Source organism: Loxodonta africana, chromosome X, assembly GCF_030014295.1.
Source record: "Loxodonta africana isolate mLoxAfr1 chromosome X, mLoxAfr1.hap2, whole genome shotgun sequence".
Lineage (NCBI taxonomy): Eukaryota > Metazoa > Chordata > Mammalia > Proboscidea > Elephantidae > Loxodonta > Loxodonta africana.
The window spans coordinates 123,925,720-123,949,602 of NC_087369.1; the positions used below are offsets into that span (position 1 = coordinate 123,925,720).

Genomic DNA, 23,883 nt, shown 5'->3' on the forward strand with positions numbered 1-23,883 from the left:
CAAGACAAGGTCATGGAGGCTCTATAGACACATCGAAACTCCCTGAGGGACTGAATTACTGGGCTGAGGACTGTGGGGACCATGGTCTCAGGGAACATCTACCTCAATTGGCATAACATAGTTCATAAAGAAAATGTTCTACGTTCTACTGTGGTGAGTAGCATCCGGGGTCTTAAAAGCTTGTGAGTGGCCATCTAAGATACTCCACTGGTCTCACCCATTTGGAGCAAGGGAGAATAAAGAAAACCAAAGACACAAGGGAAAGATTAGTCCAAAGGATTAATGGACCACAACTACCACAGCCTCTACCAGACTGAGTCCAGCACAACTAAATGGTGCCCAGCTACTACCACTGACAGATCTGACAGGGATCCCAACAGAGGATCCTGGACAGAGCTGGAGAAAAATGTACAACAGAACTCTAACAAAAAAACACCAGGCTTACTGGCCTGACAGAGACTGGAGAAACCCCAAGAGTATGGCCCCCAGACACTCTTTTAGCTCAGTAATGAGGTCATTCATGAGGCTCACCCTTCAGCCAAAGACTGGACAGGCCCATAAAACAAAATGAGACTAAAATGGCACACCAACTCAGGGGCAAGGACTAGAAGGCAGGAAGGGACAGGAAAGTTGGTAACAGGGAATCCAAGATCGAGAAGGGGACAGTGTTGACATGTCATGGGGTTGGTAACCAATGTCACAAAATAATGTGTACTAATTGTTTAATGAGACGCTAGTTTGTTCTGTAAACCTTCACCTAAAGTACAATAAAAAAAATTTTTTTTAAGCTAATGAGTGGCCATCTAAGATATAACTATTGGTTTTTATTTGTTTGGAACAACAAAGAAAGAAGGAAACCCAAGAATCAGAGAAGGAACTGGACTACAAGACTGTCTACATGAACCACTGCCTCCTCCACCTTGAGACCAGAAGAACTACATGGTGCCCTGCTACCACTACTGAATGTGTTGATCGGGAACGCAATAGATGAATCCTGATTCAAAGGGAGGAAAATATGGAACAGAACTTCAAATTCTTAAAGAATCCAGACTTACTGGACCTATTGAGGCTGGAAGAGTCCCTAAGACTATGGCACTGAGTTTCTCTTCAGATCTTGAATTGAAAGCATCCCTTGAAGTCACCTTTAAACTAAGTAAGAGTTTAGCTCAAATAGTAAAGATTGTCACCCTTGAGCAAGGTATTTAAGTACATTTATATATGTATATGTATATGTATATGTATATGTATATGTATATGTATATGTATATGTATATGTATATGTATATGTATATGTATATGTATATGTATATGTATATGTATATGTATATGTATAAATATAAGACCAAAGGGTCAACAGCTTTTTTTTTTTTTGAGAACTCTTGAGTCAAGGATGCAGAACTGGATTCTGTTATCGTAAGTCTTAGCCTAGACATCGGAAGAGCTCATGGTCAAATTGTGATATTGGCTCTCCTGCTCTCCTGTAACCCCTGAGTGCCTTCTTGACCATTGGGCAGAAACTGTTGAGTCCCATGACAAATAGCACTCTTACCCTAATACTTTTAAACATATTGGTATAAAAATGTGTCCTGAATACTAATTCCTAATGTCATGGATTGAATTATGTCCCCCCAAAAATGTGTGTATCAATTTGGCTGGGGCATGATTCCCAGTATTGTGTGATTTTCCAATACGTTGTAAATCCTGCCTCTATGACATTAATGAGGGAGGATGGGCGGCAGTTGTGTTAGTGAGGCAGAACAGTCTACAAGATCGGATTGTGTCTTGAGGCAATCTCTCGAGATATAAAAGAAGTGAGCAGAGAGACAGGGGAACCTCATACCACCAAGAAAGTAGCACCAGGAGCAGAACGCGCCCTTTGGACCTGGGGTCCCTGCAACTGAGAAGCTCCTAGTCTGGGTAAGATTGGTGAGAAGGCCAACAGAGAAAGCCTTCCCTGGAGCCGACACCCTGAATTTGGACTTTTAGCCTACTTCACTGTGAAGAAATAAATTTCTCTGTTAAAGCCATCCACTTGTGGTATTTCTGTTATAGCAGCACTAGGTAACTAAGACAGAATTTGGTACCAAGAGAGTGGGGTGCTGCCCTAACAGATACCTAAAATGTGGAAAAAAAAATGTGGAAGCAGTTTTGAAATTGTGAATGGATAGAAGACTCAGAAGGAAGTGAGAACTGTTAACACCGGAGAAGGCGCAGATAGATGGTGAGAAACAGCAGCAGAGGACTGGCAGCAGCAGTGAAGCAGCAGCAGCAATGAACTCGCAGCAACAGAACCAGGAGACCTGTGCAGACAGCGCTGGAGCTGACCCATGGAGCAAGAGGGCTGAGTGCCTGTGCACAGTAGGCTACCTGGTAGAATGGGGTGCCTCCGGACACTTATCGGTGGAGCTACTAAGCTTTGGAATACTTGCCCCAGCAGGGCAGATTTGGGCATGCGGCCTAAGGGCCAAGGCCCGAGAGGCCAAGAAACCAGGAACCAGAAGCTGGAAAGACAAGGAACACAAGAAGCTGAGCTGCCTCAGTCTCAAAAGGTATGGCCATGACCTCAGGGGTTTCAAAGGGTGGAGTCATGGCCTCTGGTGTTTCTAAGGGTGAAGTCACCACTCAGATGGACTAGCAGAATGGTGCATCTAAAGCCGAGGGAGCAGAGTTGCTGTCCCAGTGCCCTGGAAGGTGGAGCTGAAGCCCAGGGCCGAGGAGCCTCCACTCAGAATCTGGAGAGTGTGGCCAATACCTAGAGTCAGGAGGGCCGGGACATTGTGTAAATTGTTTCAGAGAACAGAGGATTATTTTCAAGTGTTGAGGGCTAATGTATTGTGTGCTGTGGACTTGCCTGGTGGCTGTTTTTCCTTCAGTTTCTCTCATTTGTCATAGGAATGTCAGCTTGTGCCTGTTCTGCCATTATACCTTTGGAAGCAGATAATTTCTATTCTAGATTTCACAGATGAACAGAAATTTTTGGACTTTGGACTCGGAGTTAAGACTTTCGCTATGATATGACGCAGTGAATATGCTTTGCATGCTGCAAAGATATGATTTTGGGGGGGGGCCAAAAGGTGGAATGTCATGGATTGAATTATGTCCCCCTAAAAATGTATGTATCAATTGGGCTGGGCCATAATTCCCAGTATTGTGTGATTTTCCAGCATGTTGTAAATCCTGCCTCTATGATGTTAATGAGGGAAGATGGGCATTAGTTGTGTTAGTGAGGCAGGACTCAACCTATAAGACTGGATTGTGTCTTGAAGCAATCTCTTGAGATATAAAAGGGAGAAGGGAGCAGAAAGTCAGGGGGACCTTATACCACCAAGAAAGCAGTGCTGGGAGCAGAGTGTGCCCTTTGGACCTGACGTTCCTGCACTGAGATGCTCCCAGACTAGGGAAAGACTGATGCATCACAAGGACCTTCCTCCTTGTGAGGAAGAGCTGACAGAGAGAGAAAGCCTTCCCCTGGAGCTGACGCCCTGAATTTGGATTTGTAGCCTACTCGACTTTGAGAAAATAAACTTGTCTTTGTTAAAGCTATCCACTTGCGATATTTCTGTTATAGCAGCACAAGATGACTAAGACACTTCCCTAACTATGACTCAAAATCCAGGAGCATAATTAAAACAGATTGATAAATTTAACAACATAAAAATAAAAATAACTTTGCACGGCAAAACACATGATAGCCAATTAAAAAGGCACTGGGAAAAATATTTGCAACTAATATGTCTCACCAAGTACTGATATCCTGCTGTGCAATGAGTTTCTCTTTATATATGGCCTTTCTGGCCCTGGGTTTATAGTTCTGCTCAGATGATTTGCTAGGCCACAATCTTGCAAAGGGATTGGACAGTTTACTATGCAAATAAGGTGCATAAAACTCTTGCGAGGATTGGCTGATTACTATGCAAACTAGATGACTGTGGCCTACCTAGGGGATTGGTCAGTGTTGCCATCCTGCTAGGCTTAAAAGAGCCAATCCCACAGAGGTTGAGGGGGACCTCCCTACCATCAAGAAAAAGAGCCAGGAGCAGAGTGCATCCTTTGGATCCAGGGTCCCTATGCTGAGAACCTCCTCGATGCAGCTGTAACACTGGAGATAGCATGAGATGGTGCAAGACAGCTTGAGGTAGTACAAGACAGCACAAGTGGCAAGAACCAGGAGACTGACGCAAGATGGCTGTGGTGGGCTTCCTGGCCCACGGAGTACGGCAGCTGTAGTGAGCTTGCCAACCCATGGAGAGCTGAGCACCTTCGAGTAAGAGGCTTACAGGTAGAGTGGGGTACTTCCGGGCACTTAACAACAGAGCCAGAAGAGCTGTTGTGCTTGCCCAAGTGGGGGTTAGCCTGCAGAGGCCAGGCCTGAACGTAGCCCAGCAGCAGAGGTCCAGGAAGTGTGGCCTGCCTGGGGGCACAGTCGAGAAGGAGCTGAGAGCTGTCTTGGTTGGAAGCTGTCCTCATTGACGAACTATATCCTGTCCCCTGAGTTGTTTCTGTTACTTCCAAGTTGATCATGATCTCAAGTTGTAGCCTGTTACTTCCCTAATAAACCACATAATCTTGAGTATAGTCTGTGAGTTCTGTACGGTCAGTGCTATGAATTATTGAACCCAGTAGAGAAACAAAGAGTGCTATGGGGAGGACGGCTGGTGTCGGAATTGGTAAAAAGGTTGGAGAGTGGAGGTATGTCTGACCTCTACCTCACAGGAATCACCTTGGGCTGATGGTGATTCTCATTCCTCCCCCTGAAGTTAGCCAGGTTATGACACTACCGTAAATCACATATTCATTCTATCAAAAAGCTTAAAATAGAGAAGCATAAAAACCAGCAACCCTTTTGTATAATGGTAGTACCTGAAGTTCTCTAACTTCAGGAGGAGGGGAGAAAATCATCATCAGTCCAGAGGTGATTCCTACAAGGTGGAGCGATCCATAGTTTCAACGCCATCCTTATCAAACTTCCAACAGCCTTCTTTGCAGAAATGGAATAGCCAATTTCAAATTCATATGGAATTGTAAAAGGCCCTGGATAGCCAAAACAATTGAAAAAGAAAAACAAAGTAGGAAGACTCACATTTCCCAATTTCAAAACATACGACAAAGCTATAGTAATCAAAATAGCGTGGTATTGGTCCAAGGATACCTGCTATTTTTAACAAGTTGAGAATTAATAGATTTGAGTTGCACATGTCTTTAAGAAAGCTTAATACTCTCATGACTGAATCCTGTTCATCAACTGATGCATTTTTAAAACCACTAATCTTCACTATAGCCACTGCTTGATGACCTAATGACCTTGAGAAAGTTTCAAACACACTTGAAACAACTTTGTGATATGCAGATGACACAACCTTGCTTGCTGAAAGTGAAGAGGACTTGAAGCAACTACTGATGAAGATCAAAAATCACAGTCTTCAGTATGGATCGTACCTCAAAATAATGAAAACAAAAATCCTCACAACTGGACCAATATGTGGAGCCCCGGTGGCAGAGTGGTTAAGAGCTTGGCTGCTAACCAAAAGGTCAGCAGTTCAAATCCACCAGCTGCTCCTTGGAAACCCTATGGCACAGTTCTACTCTGTCCTATAGGGTCGCTATGAGTTGGAAGCAACTCGATGGCAGTGGATTTGGGTTTTTTTTTTTTTGTGTGTGGACCAATAAGCAACATCATGACAAAGGGAGAAAATATCGAAGTCGTAAAATATTTCATTTTACTTGGATCCACAATCAATGCCCATAGAAGCAGCAGTCAGGAAATTAAATGCGTTGCATTGGGCAAATCTGCTGCAAAAGACCTCTTTGAAGTGTTAAAAAGCAAAGATGTCATTTTAAGGACTAAGGTGCACCTGACCCAAGCCTTGGTGTTTTCATTTGCCACGTATGTATGTGAAAGCTGCACGATGAGTAAGGAAGACTGAAGAAGAATTGATGCCTTTGAATTACAGTGTTGAAGAAGAATATTGAATATACTTTATAGACTGCCAAAAGAACAAACAAATCTGTCTTGGAAGTAGTAGAGCCAGAACGCTCCTTAGAAGTAAGGACGGCAAGACTTTGTCTCATGTACTTTGGACATGTTATCAGGATGGACCAGTCCCTGAGGAAGGACATCATGCTCGGTACAGTGGAGGGTCAGCGAAAAAGTGGAAGACCCTGAACAAGATGGATTGACACAGTGACTGCAACAATGGGCTCAAACACAGCAACAATCGTGAGGATGGCGCAGGACTGGGCAGTGTTTCATTCTGTTGTACACGGGGTTGCTATGAGTCAGAACCAACTCAATGGCATCTGACAACAACATACTAATCAAAACAATGTGGTATTGGTTCAAGGGATACCTGTTGAAATAACAGTTGAGAATGTACGCATTTGAGTTGCATGTGTCTTTAAGAAAGCTTAAGAGTTGACTGAGTCCTATTCATCAACTGATGCATTTCTAAAACCACTAATCTTCACTATAACCACTGCTTGATGACCTAATTACCTTGAGGTTTCAAACACACTTGAAACAACTTATTTCAGAAAACAGTATCACCATCTATCCACATATCTGAACAAAATGCTACAGGGTGATCCTTGACTTTGCCTTAGCCTCACACAGCCCACATTCCCAGCGACTGCAGGTCCTGCCTGCTCTACCTCCAAAACAGTCTCAGTCAGACCATTAAGTCTGGTATTTTTATGAGAATGTGAGGTCTGCACCCCACTTTTCTCCTGCTCCATCAAGGACTCTCTGTTGTGTTCCCTGTCAGGGCAGTCACTGGTGGTAGCCGGGCACCATCTAGTTCTTCGGTCTCAGGCTGATGAAGTCTCTGGTTTATATGGCCCTTTCTGTCTCTTGGGCTTATATTTTCTTTGTGTCTTTGGTGTCCTTCATTCTCCTTTGCTCCAGGTGGGTTGAGACCAATTAATGCATGTTAGATGGCCCCCTGCTAGCTTTAAAGACCCCAGATACAACTCATCAAAGTGGGAGGCAGAACATTTTCTTAATACACTTTGTTATGACAACTGACCTAGATGTCCCCTGAAACCATGGTCCCCAGACCCCTGCCCCTGCTACGCTGGCCTTTGAAGTATTTGGTTGCATTCAGGAAACTTCTTAGCTTTTGGTTTAGTCCAGTTGAAGGCTGTAATCTTTACAGAAGCAGAATGTCATATCTTTCTCCCTCGGAGCAGCTGGTGAATTCCAAACATTGACCTTTTTGATTAGCACCTGCTCACTTTAACCAATGTGCAATTCATAATGGATAAATACACTGTAAAATATCCATATGATTCAACAATATTAAACACCAATGAGAACGAACTACTTAAAAGTATAGACAACAACCAAACCCCAACCAAAAAACACATTATATGTTGAATGTAAGAAGCCAGACACAAAAGACTACATGCTGTAGGATTCCGGAATTTTTCTTATAATCTCGAAACAGAGTTTGGAGCAGGAGAAGAAAATAGAAACCCTATTTCCTTTTATTTTAAGGTCTTTAGTGTTCCCCTCTGCTCTGGCACAGTAGTTAAGAACTCAGCTGCTAACCAAAAAGGTCAGCGGTTGGAATCCACCAGCCACTCCTTAGAAACCCTACGGGGGCAGCTCTACATTGTCCTATACGGTCACTATGAGTTGGAATCGACTCAGTGGCAGCTGATCTGTTTTCTTGTTTTTGTTTATGTTACCTTAGGTTAACTTTGAGAACCATATTTCTCTTGAGTCCTTAAAAAGTGATTTACTACACATAGGATCACAAGCTAACACTATGGAGACCTATGTGGGCCCCAGTGCCAAGCCTAGCCCAGTAAGTCTAGGGAACTCTGGGAAAGTCACCTGATCTCATCAGGCCTCACCTGTCCAAGGGGCGCAGAGTAGCCCTGCTCCTAAGCAGCAATGCCTCGGGAACAGGGCAGTGGGATTCCCATCTGAAAAAGCGCTCCGAGCTCCTAAAAGGGAAAGTAGTACACCATGGAAGTCCAGGGAATGATTTTAACACCCAAGTCATCTAACGAATAGTAACAGTGATAATCACTACCTTTTTGTTTTTAAAATTATTAACTTTTTGTTTTACTTACATAAACACCCTCTGCTGCATGGCAAAATCACTACTGAGGCATAGTTTCCACCCAGAGAGATATGGTTCCTGCCTAACCTCAACCACCATGAGCTGCCATCATTCAACAAATGTCTTTTTCTTTTTCCTAAGTGGACTCGCTAGAAGTAGGGGTACTGGAGACATCCTGAGTTCAGGCCCTACTCTGCCACTTACAAACTGTGTGGCTTTGAATACTTCACTTTATAGTAACTCAACTGTCTCATCGATAAAATGATAATAAAATCTATAATCCATACAGTCCTATTCATCAACTGATGCATTTTTAAAATTACTAATCTTCAATATAACCACTGTTTGATGACCCGATTACTTTGAGGTTTCAAACACACTTGAGACAACTTGTCTTAGAAAACAGCAACACCGTCTATCCACACGTTCAAACAAAAAACCGAGTGATTGTTCTTGATTCTGCCTTAGCCTCACACAGTCCACACCCACAGCCACTGCAAGTCCTGCCTGCTCTACCTACAAAACTTGCCCCGTCTAGGCCCACCTCCATCTCCATAATGCTGAAGCGCTTATCCAATCCACCATCGTCCCTCCCCGGACTTCTGCAATAGCCTCCTAATGGTCAGTCCCCATACTCTATCTTGTCCCTCTCCGCTCCATTCTCCACACAGCAGCCAGAGTAACCTGAGAACATGAATCAGATCATGTCACTCCCATACTCTAAGCCTGCCACACCCACAATAAAACCCAGACTCCTTACACGGCCCAAAAGACCCGGCTCCTGTCTGCCCTTTCCACCTCTTGTCCTACCAGTCTACACCTGGTTTGCCGGGCTCCAGCCATACACACTTTCTGACTACTCCTGGACAACAGGGGCTCTCACATCTCAAGGCTACTGACAAGAAGGCCTTCCCGTGGTTGGCTTCTTCTTGTCGCTCAGGACTCAGCCCAAGTGTCCCTTCCTGAGACATCTTTACTGACAACCTCATCAATAATAATCCCTGCCCTTGTCACTTTCTACTGTTTACATGTTCATTGTCTTCAGAGCACTCATACCCTGCTTATCGTTTTACCTGCTTAGAGTTTCCCAGACTGGAAGGGAAGCTCAGGGACCCTGGCTAACTCGTTGACTGCGCTGTGTCCCCAGAGACTACAATAGTGCCTCACCTACAAAGTACTGAATTAATATTACTGAAATGAGGGAAGTGTTACCTATCTGACACATGTGGGTAGACAGACATATTTAAAGCTGAGTGGCAGGAGCAATTGACGATATGAGACATCAATGAATTCAAACATTTAAGTGCTTTTCATACTTGGAAGAGTACCAGAACCAACTAGAGAAATTATTCAGTATGTAGACACCTCCTGCCCACCTCCCTATTTTTGGTTCAGCAGAGCTAGGGTGGGCCGACAAAGCTGTAATTTTAACAAGCACTGCTGAGTATTGTGATGAAGTGGTCCATGGACCACATTTGGAAAAATCTTGATCTAAACAACTGACGTTTGTGTACTATTAACTTCAATTTCTACCATGCAGAGTTCTACAATATCTGGAGGGTCTCTGTTCATATAATTACTCGAAAGTACACTGGTCCTTTATGCCCACCTAAGACCATGGATGGCTTTCCCACATGAGATCAAGCTTAAATTCCAAAATATTCCTGGGTGGTTGGGAGGACAGGGTATTGTTGTCACATGGTACAGAAGAGGCTGGTGGAAGGGTAGTGACTTACCTAAAGTGTCCCAGTGATAGGACCCTGATCTCTTCACTCTTGCTCCAGTAATTTGTCTAGCAGACTCAACATCACACATGGTTCTTCTCTGTCAGCACCTTTCTGAGCTGAGAGTCCACCCTTTTCGCTGATGTTACATTAGGAGGGAGAGGAAGAGGATAAGAAAGCCCATGAAATAAGAGAGAAAAGCAAGAGACAGGAAAGCACATGAAACGGAAGGGGCAGGGGTGATGGCTCTCTTGGCCTATCCCCACTCAGTGAACTGGAAGCCGTGCAGGAGGCTTTTCCTCTTCCCCAGCTCCATCGGACAGCCCCCTCCGGCACACAGCAGTGACACTGAAGCTCACACACAGTGCAATGTGGGTTTATCCCTGCTTGCTAGTACATTTCCATCTATGCTCTCTGCTAGCTCTGCTATTATGCCAACGTCAGAAGCACGGCATTCACACAACAAAGGAGGAAAAGGTGGAATGGGGAGCCAACATGTGCTGAGGCCCACGGATGCCACGTGCTGTGGGGTTTTATTTTCAGACTTTTTCTCTTCAAATCCTCAAAGCAATGCTCCAGGGCAGGCATCATTACTTTCCTTACATATGGGGAAATAGGCTCACAGAGCAAAGTACGCCCTCAAAGAATGCTAGGGAGGTGTCAAATGGTCACAGAAACCAGCTTGAAAGGGCTTCCACTGGCCACTCTGGGGGCAAAATAAGCATCAAAATAAATAATGATACTAATAAGTGGTAAACTTTTGAGCAAAACAGGAACCTATGAGTCTTACTGATATAAATAAATACATAAACAGATAAGGGAGAAGGGAAAGCTCTACTCTACAGTCAAGTGCTAATTAATAAATTTAGAAAAGATTAGACAAGCAACACCTGACATAATAATAAGTGGTTCAGGCAAGAATCATATATGGAGGCTCAGTCCGCACCAAATCCCAGAGCAGTCATGGAGCCCCCATGATACCCACGTAGGCCACGTAAACCCAGGAAAAACAAGCAACAAGCCTGACTTGGTTCCTAATTTGGGCTAGGAACTCACTGTCACCGACCTGATACACATTAACTACCTCAAGTATTCCTCACAAACACTCCTGGTAGCTGCAGCGACGCGCGCGCTCACACACAGGCTTCTCTCCCCAGCTGCAGAGACGCACACATGGTCTCTACCCCTCTCTCTCTCCACCCAAGACCCTCTCTCATCGCCCCTGCCTGTGGATGGAAACACCTCCACGACACCCCTGGAACAGGACACCGCGCTCCCTCCGGTCGGGTGGGACCACGACAGCCCGTCTCTCTCCCTGACGAGACAGCGGGGCACCGAGTCCCAAAGCTGGAAAGAGGTCTTTTGGTTCTGGGGCCCCACGTCTCCCCACACCCAGGGCGACGGCACCCACCTCCTACACTGAGGCCCAAACGCCTGCAGCGGCCCTCCTACTAGCCCTGGTCTGTCTCTATTGAAAAGTCGTCACGGTCGCCATCTTGACGTAGGTTTCTACGGCAACCGCGAAGCGCTGGCTGCTCCAGACACCGGAAACGCCTCCTCTCAGCTGTCCCCGCCTTCATCTTTCGATGAAAGCAAAACACCTGTGCCCTTCAGAACCTCACCTAACAGAGCGTTCTAATTAGAGCAACTAGACAGGGACCCAGGCGATCGGCGGAAGTCTGCGTAGTGTGGTGGAAAAAAGCATGTTCCTGTTGTCAATAGCTTTGTTGGCTTCATGAAGAGACAGCAGAGGAATATTATCCATTCACAGTGAGGTGTTCCCAGGGTTCCTGGAGATAAGCTAGCCCTCTGAGGGTGAGCATGCAAAAATCACATACCATGCAAAGCAGTGACCCATCTGTGGCAGAAATCTAAGAGACCATCTACAATCATGTGACTGAATGATATAGACCAAAAGCCAAAAACCAAACCCACTGCTGTCCAGTTGATTCCCACTCATAGCAACCCTGCAGTGATCTAAGAACATCTACAAATGCCAGGTAAGGAATGTCAGAGTTATTTCAGGGAGGCAGGCCTGGAATATTAGAGGCATCTAGTAGGCAGAAAACTAGTCAATCGAACCATACAAAGGTTTGTCTAATTGTTCAGCTAATGGTCCCGCTTTATGCCTTCGGAAATGCCCTGACATAATATTAGGGTGTGAGAAGGAAGCCTGGTGAGTGAGCATGTGTGTATGCTGCATCCCACTGAAATGGGAAATGTGGGGCCACGAGAACACCATACACTGCTGAGGGAGTACAAATTGGTATGCCCTGTTTGCAGAGCCATTTGGCAACATCTGTTGGAGAAGAAAGGCTGTTGTTGCATTCCTAGGTATGGAGTCTCATACATGTGTGCAGTAGGACACGTGTGCAAAAATGGTCACGACAACATGGCTAGTAACAGCAGGACAGCCCCAAAGTCACCTGATTACATAAATCTCAGAAACACTATTTTCACAGGGGAAAAAGTTGCCAAAGGGCACTTACTTTATGATATCACTTATACATTATAGCTAAAAATGTGCAAGCAATTTTGTATTTTGCATTATTCTCTCAGGACCACTCTGTGAGGAAGGCATCATTATTTCCATTTTACAGATGAGAAACTTAGGTTCACTGATGGTTAATCAATTTTCCAGAGTCATCTAGTAAGGAGGAGGAATGTGACTCTTCCTCACACCCTCCCCAAAGGACACCCTGCAGTCTCTTTTATACATGATTACCATCTAGGGCTTTAAAAAAAAAAAAACTGGTTTTACACATTTCTAGTTTTGTTTTTTGTGCCCACGTGGGTACTCACTCAACAAATCACTTTTTGATGAAGCTGGCGGTGCAGATAAAATCTGACCGCAAGGTCCTGAAGGTATTAACTGGTCTAGAATCAGCGTTCAAGGGCTTGTGAGTCCAGCCTTCTGCCTAGCTGCACTCTCTCTTCATCTGCGGACTCAATGAGAAACTAGAAGATAAAATAAGGGAACATAAAATTATGATGATTTAAAGAAAATTGTTTGATGATCTTCCCTTAACACAAATCCCTTAGGAAAGTTATCCTGAAATAAAGAAATGGCCCCAAAGCTTCTATGTGTGTACTTCCAACTTGCTGCCACATTTCCAGGTGGTCTCAATGGCAGTTATGCAGCTTGGCTTAGGTGAAATCACCTCTCCTCTGGAAGGAAGGAGAAAAGTGGACCAGGACTAACATTTGTTGAAGTCCTACTATGTGCCATCTACTCTGTACAGGGTTTCTCATTAACCCCTCACAACAATTCCTTAAGGAATACACTGTGAGCCCCTTTTACAGATGACCAGGGGCAGGCTAAGAGAGGCTAAGAAACTACTTCAGTATCACACATCAAGAGTTCTTGTTAGGTGCCGTTGATTCAGTTCCAACTCAGTGACCCCATGTGCAGAGTAGAACTGCCTCATAGGGTTTTCAAGGCTATGATGTATAAGGGAGCAGATTGCCATGTCTTTCTCCCATGGAGCCACTGGGTGAGTTTGAACTGCCAACCATTCTGATAGCAGCCAAGTGCTTAACCATTTCACCACCAGGGATCCTATCCATAAGTGAGGGGCAAGAATGGGGTTCCTCACAACAGAGAACCCCTGAAGGAGCAGGAGAGCAATGGGATGCAGACCCCAGATTCTCATAAGACCAGACTTAATGGTCTGACTGAGACTAGAAGGACCCCGGTGGTCATGGCCCCCAGACCTTCTGTTGGCCCAGGACAGGAATCATTCCCAAAGCCAACTCTTCAGACATGGATTGGACTGGACAATGGGTTGGAGAGGGATGCTGGTGAGGAGTGAGCTTCTTGGATCAGGTGGACACTTGAGACTATGTTGGCATCTCCTGCCTGGAGGGGGGATGAGAGGGTGGAGGGGGTTAGAAGCTGGTGAAATGAACACAAAAAGAGGGAGAGAGTGGGCTGTCTCCTTGGGGGGAGAGTAATTGGGAGTGTGTAGCAAGGTGTATATGGGTTTTTGTGTGAGAGACTGACTTGATTTGTAAACTTTCACTTAAATCACAATAAAAATTATAAAAAAAAAAGAATGGGGTTTCTGTGCTTGACCTCATCACAATATACTATTCATTCTCAGTGAAGGGGAAACTGTGCCTAAAAGGGCCAAAAATTAGTTCTTGGGGTGTGGGTGTGGGTGGATCTTAGACATTACAATGGTTTGTGGCCCTCCAAAAGACCATAGTAAATAAACTGATATACACGAACTCTGTGGTATTAAAGTGTCACATTCTAATAGCCCACACGAACCATGGCCACTTCTAACCTGAGACCAGAAGAACTAGATGGTGCCCCGACTATCACTATCAACCATTCTAGTCAAGGACACAGTAGAAGGTCCTGGATAGAATGGGAGAAAAATGCAGAACAAAATTCAAATTGCTTAAAAAAAAAAAAAGGCCAGACCTACTGGACCAATATAGACTAGAGGAACTAAGATAACCCCAGACTATCGCCCTAAGATACTCTTTGAACTTGGAACTGAAGCTATTTCTGGAGGTCACCTTTCAGCCAAATAATAGATTGGCTTATAAAATAAACAATGTCACCCAGGAGTAATGTGCTCCCTTAAAAACTATATGAGACAAAATGGTAAACATTTCCCCAAAAGCAAAGATGAGAAGGCAAGGAGGGGAACGGAAGCTAGATCAATGGAAACCAAATAAACAGAATGGAAATAATGAGAATGCTGACACGTGGTGAAAATTTTAACCAATGTCACGGAATAATTTGTATAAAACTTGTTAAATGGGAACCTAATTTGCTATGTAAACTTTCACCACATAAAATACAATAAAATATTTTTAAAAAGCTATATTCTTAGCAGGAAGGAGATAATTGCTTGGGGGGAATCTAAAAAGTCTCCTTAAATAAGTGATTATGAAAGATGGTGGACAAACACTGCATATACTCAGAAACCTATTATATATAGATGATGGGCCACCTGGACTTAGGGACTGGTCATTTTATCTCCCCCATGGGTGCTCACTTAGCGATCCCTCTTGGTGATGATCATGATGATAGAAATGAAATCTTACCTGTTGGGCCAAGAGACCTGATAATGAGGACTATACGAATTAACAGATTTTTAAGGTGGTAGAAGTCAGAACAGGTGTTTCCTCTGGGAAAGGTGATCTGGGTGTTAGGATATTAATGTTTACAAAACCAGTGTAAGCCAGAGGTATTCTAAATTCTATGTCCTTTAATCTTTACATTCTTTCACCTTACCTATTATTAAAATCTACAATTTAGATCAGGGTACAGAAAGATAGGAGAGGTTAAGTAAATCAGGAAAACCACTTTGTGAATGTCTGCTCAGAAGTGAAACCTAGAATTACTCTAAAGCTTTTTCCAATTGTGTCCTGGACCTGTCAGGGTTCTGAATGCCTTAATCTCCCTGGGCGCTGACATTTGATGCTACACAGGGTATGCCCTATTTTTTTTTAATACTGAGGTGTATTATCTTTAAGTTATAATAGTGTTGAAATTTTTAAAACACCATGAATGCCAAATTTCTTATTTCCACTGCCTCCTGCCCTGCTTTGGGACTCCTGGGGCTGTAGGGAGGAAGTGGATATCAGGATAGTGCTAAATGAATTTCCAAAATCATGAGAAATGTTGAAAAACCACAGGAAAATATAACATTGTCTGATGGAACTTTCAATGATTGCAGATAAAATATATAAGACAACTATAGCATAAATGGAGGAGTTACATAAGGGGGCCTATAAGATAGTGAGATTTCTACATATCAATTGAACTAGTAATATACTGATTCCACAATGACTGTGAAAAGTTAATTAGGTAGTTTGTAAACCGTAGAGCAACCAATAAAAATGTTATACAAAGACATTTATTCAAAGTGACAACCAAAAACAACCAAACCCATTACCGTTGTATCAATTCCAACTCATAGCAACCCTATAGGACAAGGTAGAAATACACCATAGGGTTTCCAAGGCTGTATGTCTTTATGGAAGCAGACTGCTACATCTTTCTCCCACAAAACAGCTGGTGGGTTCAAACCGCTGACCTTTCTGTCGGCAGCTGAGTGCTTTAACTACTGTACTGCCAGGGCTCCTTTTAAAATCCCAATAAAAAATTAAAATAGGGTACTAACAATGTTCAAATAAACTAAAAGGAGGCAAAAAAGGTGAAATGGGAGACTGAAAACAGAGGGGCCAAACAGATAATGAATAATAAAATGGTAGACCTAAATCCAAACATCAAAAACTACATTCACCCCTGAGGGAGCAGGAGAACAGTGGGTTGCAGACCCCAAATTCTCATAAAAAGACCAGATTTAATGGTCAGTCTGAGACTAGAGGAAATCCCGGCGGTCATGGTCCCCAAACCTTCTGTTGGCCCAGGACAGGAACCATTCCCGAAGACAATTCATCAGACATGGAAGGGACTGGACAATGGGTTGGAGAGAGATGCTGACGAAGAGTGAGCTACTTGTATCAGGTGGACACTTGAGACTGTGCTGGCATCTCCTGCCTGGAGGGGAGATAGGAGGGTAGAGAGGGTTAGAAACTGGCAAAATCGTCATGAAAGGAGAGACTGGAAGGAGGGAGCGGGCTGACTCATTAGGGGGAGAGTAAGTGGGAGTATGGAGTAAGGTGTATATAAGCTTATATGTGACAGACTGACTTGATTTGTAAACTTTCACTTAAAGCACAATAAAAATTATTAAAAAGAAAACCAAGCCCTTAGGCATGACCTCTGAGACCCTGTCAACAGTTTTCTAGACTGGAGTGGACAGGCTTTGTTTTTTGCTTGAGAACCATGGACCAGGATACAAGCTGGGGAGATACTTAACAACAATGCAAAGAACGCTTCTTGCAAGAATTGGGCCTGGCAAAGATTGAACAGGCCCATGGAACAAAACAAGACTGAAGGGGCGCACCAGCCCTGGGGCAGGGACCGGAAAGCAGGAGAGAATAGGAAAGCTGGTAATAGGGAACCCAGGGTTATGAAGGGAGAGTGTTGACATGTCGTAGGGACGTTGATCAATGTCACAAGACAAAGTGTATACTAACTGTTGAATGAAAAACCAGTTTGTTCTGTAAACCTTCATCTAAAGTACAATTAAAAAAAACTACATTCAATGTAAATGATATAAACATAACGAATAAATGACTGAATGGATTAAAAATACAACAAGTGACAAAAACAAAAATGACTCACCTATATGCTGTCTACAAGAAGCTCACGTCAAATATAATGATAGAGATACCTTAAAAGTAAAAGGAAGGAAGAAGATATACCATGTAAACACCAATCAAGAGAAAACTGGAGTGGCTATGCTATCAGACAAAGTAGGCTTCAGAGCAAACAAAATTACCAACAATAAAGAGAGACTGTCAATTCACCAAGAAGCTATAACAATTGTACGTCTTGTATGTACCTAACAACACACTTCGAAGTACATGAAGCAAAAACTGACAGAACTGAAAAGGAATAGAGAAATCCACAATTATACTTGGAGCCTTCAACACTTTGCTCTCAGTAATAGAATTAATAGACAAAAAATCAGCAAGGAAATAGAACTGAAATGAACATCATCATGAACCAACTGGATCTAACTGGCAACTTCAAAACACTCCACCCAACAATAGCAGAACACATACTCTTTTCAAATGCACATGGAAGATTCGGCAAGATAGACTACATTTTGGGTCACAAAACAATCCTTAACAAATTTAAAGAATTGAAATCAGTGTCTCTCTGACAATAAAGGTATAAAACTAGAAATCAACAGAAACATAACAGGACAGTCTCTAAGAACTTGGAAGCTAAACAACAAACGTGTAATTCATAGGTCAAAGAGAAAGTCTCAAGGGACATCAAAAGTTCCTGGACGGAATTAAAATAAAAATACAAAATGAAAACCTACGGCTATCAAACTTTGTGGGTGAGAAAACAAATAGACGGTTGTCAAGGCTGGGGTAAGAAGAGATTGACTGCAAAAGGGCATGGGAAATGGTCTGGCATGATGGAATACCTTGGAATAGCTTGATGGCGGCAGTTGCACCATTGTGTGCATTTGTCAATACTCACCAAATGGTTAGCTAAAAAGAATGAACTTTATCTAAATTATACTTTAATTAAAATAATTTTAAAAGCATGTATCTTGTCACAAACAGAATTTTTAGCTGTTTCAGCTTGTCTCAAACCCAGACAAGGGAAGTGGGGCTGTGGGTCTCAGTGACCTCTGTCCTCCTTTAGCAGGGTGGATAGCATGACCTCGACCTCGTGAAGGATCAGCTCCCCCCAGTCATCTTCACCTAGTTCAACAGCTCACTGGGATGGGGAGTCAGGAGAGTCCCAGACTGAATCACAAGTCCTGCCATGTGACCCCATCACTGCTTCACCAGCCTTACCTCAGGTTTCCTTGGAAACAAGGACATGCTTCTGTCACCTCAGCAGCAGAGGCTCCATCCACAAGGCTGCTCCTCATGGCTGCTCCACTCAGTTCTCAAGGAAGTACGACATTTTGACCCTCAGAGACCAACACCTTCTGGGCTGGCAAAGCAAGTGGGATCACACCTGTTTACTAACACTCCAGTGCCTTCCCAGAGCTGAGCAGGTAAAATGTAACTCCTGACCATGTCCTGCGTCCTCTGGCCTCTGCCTTCCTCACTCCCACCATCTGGGGCACCTCCCCTGCCTGCACTCACTCTGCTCCACTGTCCTCCCTCCATCCCAAATGAGTCAAGCTACTTCCCACCCCAGGGCCTTTGCACATGCTGGTCCATCTAGGGCATGGGAGGACTTCCACCCTAGCACTCTCCTGTTCACATTTGAGGTTGCCATTTAAATGTAATTTTTCAGAGGGGTTTTCTGCTTCCACCAATACCACTGCCAGACCAAATTAGATCCCCAATGCTATTCTCTCTCACAGGACGCCAGACTTTGCCCGATGAAGTCCACTTGAGCCAATGTACTTGACAAAAACGTGGGAGTTCAAGTAAAGTAGCTGGCATAGTGCCTGGGACATAGTGGATACTCAGCCCGGGTGCCAAACCCCCATTGGCCTGGTACATTTTTCTAAATGAAATGCACTATTCAACTATTTGTGTGATATCTTCATATCTGGCAATTTAAATTCACGTTTATATGATCTCATTGCTGGGTCTACGTTCTTTTAATGGAGCTTAAGAGCAACATTGTCAAGATCCCTCACCCGGACCCGCCCAACCCATATAAAAAAAAAGCCGCTGTGGTTTTAAAAAAAATTCTTTCTCTGACCAACTTCTCAACAAGAGGAAAAGGACAAACGGTCCCACAGAGGTGGAGGGGTACGGGTTCAGGGAGAGTGGTGGGCAGCCGGCAGGCCGGTGGACGGGGTAGGCCTCTCGCCCCCCCCCCCGCCCCGGCCGCGGGTGACGCGCGGCGACCACGTGACCGACCGGCGCAGACGTGGGCTCCAGATCCCGCGCCCGCCGGTCCTCCCAGCGGTCCGGACCCGGCGGCGTCTGCTGTGGTCCCTGAGCTCCTTATTGTTGCTCCAGGTTCCTTCAGGTGAGTGTGAGGGTCTTCCTCGCTGTCTGCAGAACATTGGAATGAGGAAGGGGGAAATGGGTTGGGGATGGGTTCAGGTCAAGGGAAGCTGGCCCGAGCGTAGATAGAGCTGGCGGTGGGAAACTGACTAAGGGGGGCTAAGGGACAGCAAACAGCCATTGGGTGCAGGGTGGACACCTCAAGTATCTGGGGCTGTTTTCACGGCACCCCCTCCTTTCTGCCCTACGTCCATTTTGGAAACGGAAATGGTGGGATGGGGGCGTCCCAGCGGTGCGACAGTGAAAATAACCCACCTTTACCATTCAGGGCGTAGAGGAAAATGTTCACCTCAAGGGTAGGGAGGCTAATTGCCTCCTGCGGAGGAGAACTCAGAGACCAAAATTAGTTTGGAAATACGGTCTGGCACCCGAGGCCTGAAAAGAAATGGCGGCTGGAGAGCAGAGGATGTGGGGAAGGGAATCATTGGGAAGAGGCCCGGATTCAGGAAAGGACCCTTGTCACTGTACGTCCACCAGACACCCTGAGCGTCTCCTGTCTGTCTGCAGGTCTGCGCATCTGTTCCCAGCACTCTGCGAGGCTAGAAAAGGAGAAGCCTGTCCAGAAGCCGTGCAGGTCTATGAGAGGGGGGCACTGGCTGTGGACCTGGGGCTGGGGGGAGTGTGGAGGGCAAGGCTGGACAGAATTTGGTGACCCCACCCTCCAACACACACACACACCCTCCCACGCTGGAAATAGAGATGGTGACAGGGCCTGCCTGGGAAAGGGTTGGCTCATGTGTGGGGGAGAAATTGGGGATGGGGGGGTAAGGGGTGGGCAGAAGGCACACTCGAAGGCCTGGCCAGGTTAAGGGAACCCTCAGGAGGGCAGAGACGCAAGAGCTATTTGGACCTGCGCTCCACTCCTAAGTCCTCAGTCTCCCTTGTCTCCTCCTGTCTCCTCCCATCTCCCCTGTCTCCCCCCACCCCCAGGACAGGAAAAGGAGGAGAATCTCAACATGGAAAAACGCTGCAGTGAAAATGAAGGAAAGCCTGAAAACCAAGAAAAGATGGAAAACGAAGAACAGCCACAGATTAAGGGAAAGCCAGAAGTAGCTGGTACTCTAGAAGACAAGGAAAAGTTAGGAAATGAGGGAAAGACAGAAAAGAAGGCAAAGACAGAAGATGAGGAAATGCTAAAAGATAAGGGAAAGCTGAAGGGTGGGGAAAAGCCAAAAGGAAAGCCAGCCAGTGAAACAAGGGCTGCAGGAAAGCGCCCAGCTCAGGATGATGTACCCAGAAAAGCAAAAAGAAAAACCAACAAAGGGTTGGCTGAGTATCTCAAGGAGTATAAGGAGGCCGTACACGATATGCATTTGAGCAATGAGGAGATGATAAGAGAATTTGATGAGATGGCTAGGGTGGAGGATGAAGTGAAAAAATCCAAACAGAAATTGGGAGGGTTTATGTGGATGCAAAGAAGTTTACAGAATCCCTTCTACCCTAGGGGCCCAAGGGAACTTAGGGGTGGCTGTAGGGCCCAGCAAAGGGGCTTTGAAGACATTCCTTATGTGTAGTGCCTTTGAGCTTCACTCATGTTTTGACTGATTAGAACATTATCAACCTGCTTTCTTATTCCCTGCATTTCCCTGGCAGGCATTTGCCAGGCTCTGTGTTTTAACCTTATGCTGATACTTGGCTTTAGGCATCCCTCTAGTTACCAATAGCCTTTTGACCCAACTACAGTGCTTTGTGTTTCAGTAGGGAGTTTTCACCCATTGCATGGAAAAAAATGTTTATGGTGCATTGTGAAATTAAAAAGAACAGTTTGCAGAACCATATATACAGCATCAGTCCATTTTTTTTTAAACTACGAAGATATTTACCCAGTAATCTATGCACAGAAAAACTGAAAGCTGTGTCTACTAAAAGATTAACAGTGGTCATCTGTGGGTTTTTTTTTTTCTGCTCATCTGTCCATTTGTTCTTAAAAACACATTACTTTTGGTATAAAGAAATAATAAAAGATTAAAAATAGGAAACCAATACATAATAAGCAATCGAAGCAAAGTAAGTAATTAAAACAACTGTTCAGGGGAGACAGAATTCTTGTCAGAACTTCAAATGGTAGTAAAACTCACTTTACTTCTGGGACTCATAGCTAGAGGAATCTCCCTGGCAGTTATTACCAATCCGTTGCTGTAAGGATCAGTCTTGTCACCTGTGAAACGAAGGTAGTACTTGCCTCCCAGGGCTGCCAGGCGGATCAGGTGAAGTATTGTGTATGTGAGCTGTGTTGGGTTGCTTCTACCCCTCCCTTGCACCAGCAGAACCAGGACCCCGTCAGACGTTTGGGGGAGGGCTGAGGGAGGTCTCACCTATGGTCAGAAATAAGTCCAGGTATCAGAGAGTGGGTGCCATCCTACCCTGGGTATTGCCATATCTGCTGGGCACTGTGTGCCTTCTTGTGGATCCTGTTGTATGCTGTCAAGTCGATTCTGACTCGTGGCGACCCTGCACCCTTCGTAGCAATCCTGCATCCTCCTAAAGCCTTCGCTACTGCTGATGGGCTAGAGATTATGATGGACTAAAGAACCACCTTGTCCCAACAGAAGGGTGAAGAATTCCTCTGTACCTACAATAAAGCTAAACTAACCCAGGTGGGTAGTACCCAATTGTCATTTGGGCCTTGATATTTTACGAAGTTCTTATAAAACATTCCTTTCCATGGCTTTTGTTCATCTGGGTATATTTTTGCACACAGCCATGTCTCCAGCAGTTTCAGATACTGGGGATAGAGCCAAGAGAAAAATCTCAGTGATCAGATGCTGTGCAATTCCCACCTGTTAATTTCTTGTCTGCTGATAACTTTACTGAGGAGGTGTCTCCCAGGAAATTCCTGTCAGGCCCTGCCTTAACATTTCAACAGACCCTTTTTTTTTCTGGGCTCTTTACTTTATTTGCCCTTTTTTTTTTTTTTTTGCTTACAGTGTGTGTTTTTTAATAAACTTGTATTTGAAAACAGATTTACAAAATTACTGCAAGGATGGTACAGAGGTTGTTGTGTACACCATACCCAGTTATCCTGCTACTGACATCTTAAATTAGTATGGTACATTTGTCACAATGAACCAATGTTGATACATCATGATTAACTAAAGTCTCTATTTTATTCAGATTTCCTCAGTTTTTCCTAGTGTTCTTTTTCTGTTCGAGGATCCCATCCAGGTTACCACAGTATTAGTCGTCATGCCTCCCTTGGCTTCTCTTGGCTATGGCAGCTTCTCAGACTTTACTTGTTTTTGATGACCTTGACACTTTTGAGAAGTATTGGTCTGGTATTTTGTAGACTGTCCCTCAATTTAGGTTGTTTTGTTTTTCTCCTGGTTAGACAGGAGTTATGTATTTTGGGGAAGAAGACCGTAGAGGTAAAGTGCCATTTTCATCACGTCATATCAAGGGTACATACTGTCAACATGACTTGTAAGTGTTGATGTTTACATTTAGGACACCTGGCTAAGGTAGTGTTTGTCAGGCTTCTCCATTGTAAAGTAATTTTATTTCTCCTTTTCATACTGTTCTGTACTTTTGATATTGGTTTATAATCCCTATAACCCATACATAATTTATAATTCATACAATCCATACATATTTTGTTGCTCAAGTTGTTCCAGATTTGGCCATTGGAAGTTCTTTCACTTGGCTCCTGTATCCCTTTGACATACCCCATCATTGTGGGGTTGGTTTTTTTTTTTTTTAAACACTTTCTTACTTTCTGGCACTACAAGCCGGCTCTAGCTTCATCTTGTACATTTCCTACCCCAGTCCTAGAACCAGCCATTTCTCCAAGGAGCTCTGGTACCGTTTATTGGAGAATGACATTAAAAACCAAGATTTGGGCATGAGGTGTGCTCCTCATCGCTACTGGGGTGTCTTTGCTTAGAGGCCCTCTCAGTTAACAGGACAAGGAGATATGTATGTGTGTGTATACATATCTATAAATATTTCTCTATGTAATCATCTGTATATAAAGCTAAATATGAGTTCGTATTGTCTCCAACTGTAATAACATATTACCACATGGATCATTCTAGCCTCCCCCCCTTTCTCCACTGTGACCTTTCACTCCGACAGTGAGAAACCTGTCTCCGACCATTTGCCATCCATTTATGTACTTAATTGTTCAGTTACAGTATACAGGTATAAAAAAATAAAAATAGTTTCAAAATTGTTAACCCATATTCCCTTGGGATACAATTTTATCAACTAGAGTATAGTGCTTATGTGCAATTCCTTTTGCCTTTAGTCTTACAGACTCCACTTAATTCCAGAGCGCTTACTTAATGTCGGAAACCCTGGTGGCGTAGTGGTTAAGTGCTATGGCAGTTCGAATCCGCCAGGTGCTCCTTGAAAACTCTATGGGGCAGTTCTACTCTGTCCTGTAGGGTCGCTATGTGTTGGAGTCGACTGGACGGCACTGGGTTTTTTTGGGTGTTACTTAATGTCAGTACCTAAAACCTCCCCTACCTCCTTCAGTGAGGTTTTTTTCCTACGTTTGTAATACATTT

The 23,883-nt window shown here is 44.2% G+C and overlaps 1 protein-coding gene and 1 long non-coding RNA gene across 4 annotated transcripts in view; one reads left to right on the top strand and one right to left on the bottom strand.

The window, feature by feature from the left end:
- LOC104846310 (uncharacterized) overlaps positions 1-11,296 on the bottom strand; it is a 28,892-nt gene extending 17,596 nt beyond the window's left edge. The window contains exons 1-3 of one of the 2 annotated variants that reach the window (XR_775853.3): positions 11,202-11,296; positions 9,803-9,929; positions 7,855-7,947 (exon numbers count right to left, since the gene is read on the bottom strand). This is a non-coding gene — a long non-coding RNA (uncharacterized LOC104846310). The remainder of the gene's footprint in view (positions 1-7,854; positions 7,948-9,802; positions 9,930-11,201) is intronic. The other variant, XR_010319823.1, reaches the window with a different exon arrangement.
- A 7,928-nt stretch (positions 11,297-19,224) lies between these two features.
- On the top strand, positions 19,225-21,156 carry TCEAL4 (transcription elongation factor A like 4). Of its 2 annotated transcripts, none has more exons than XM_064278650.1 (3): positions 19,225-19,340; positions 19,886-19,952; positions 20,314-21,156. In XM_064278650.1, exon 3 carries the CDS (start codon positions 20,335-20,337, stop codon positions 20,890-20,892), a length of 558 nt encoding a protein of 185 aa, XP_064134720.1. In that variant the 5' UTR covers positions 19,225-19,340; positions 19,886-19,952; positions 20,314-20,334; the 3' UTR covers positions 20,893-21,156. The 2 variants fall into 2 exon arrangements, with proteins under 2 accessions (XP_064134720.1, XP_064134719.1); XM_064278649.1 differs by having other exon boundaries at positions 19,288-19,340; positions 20,309-21,156.
- Positions 21,157-23,883: the final 2,727 nt, after the last annotated feature.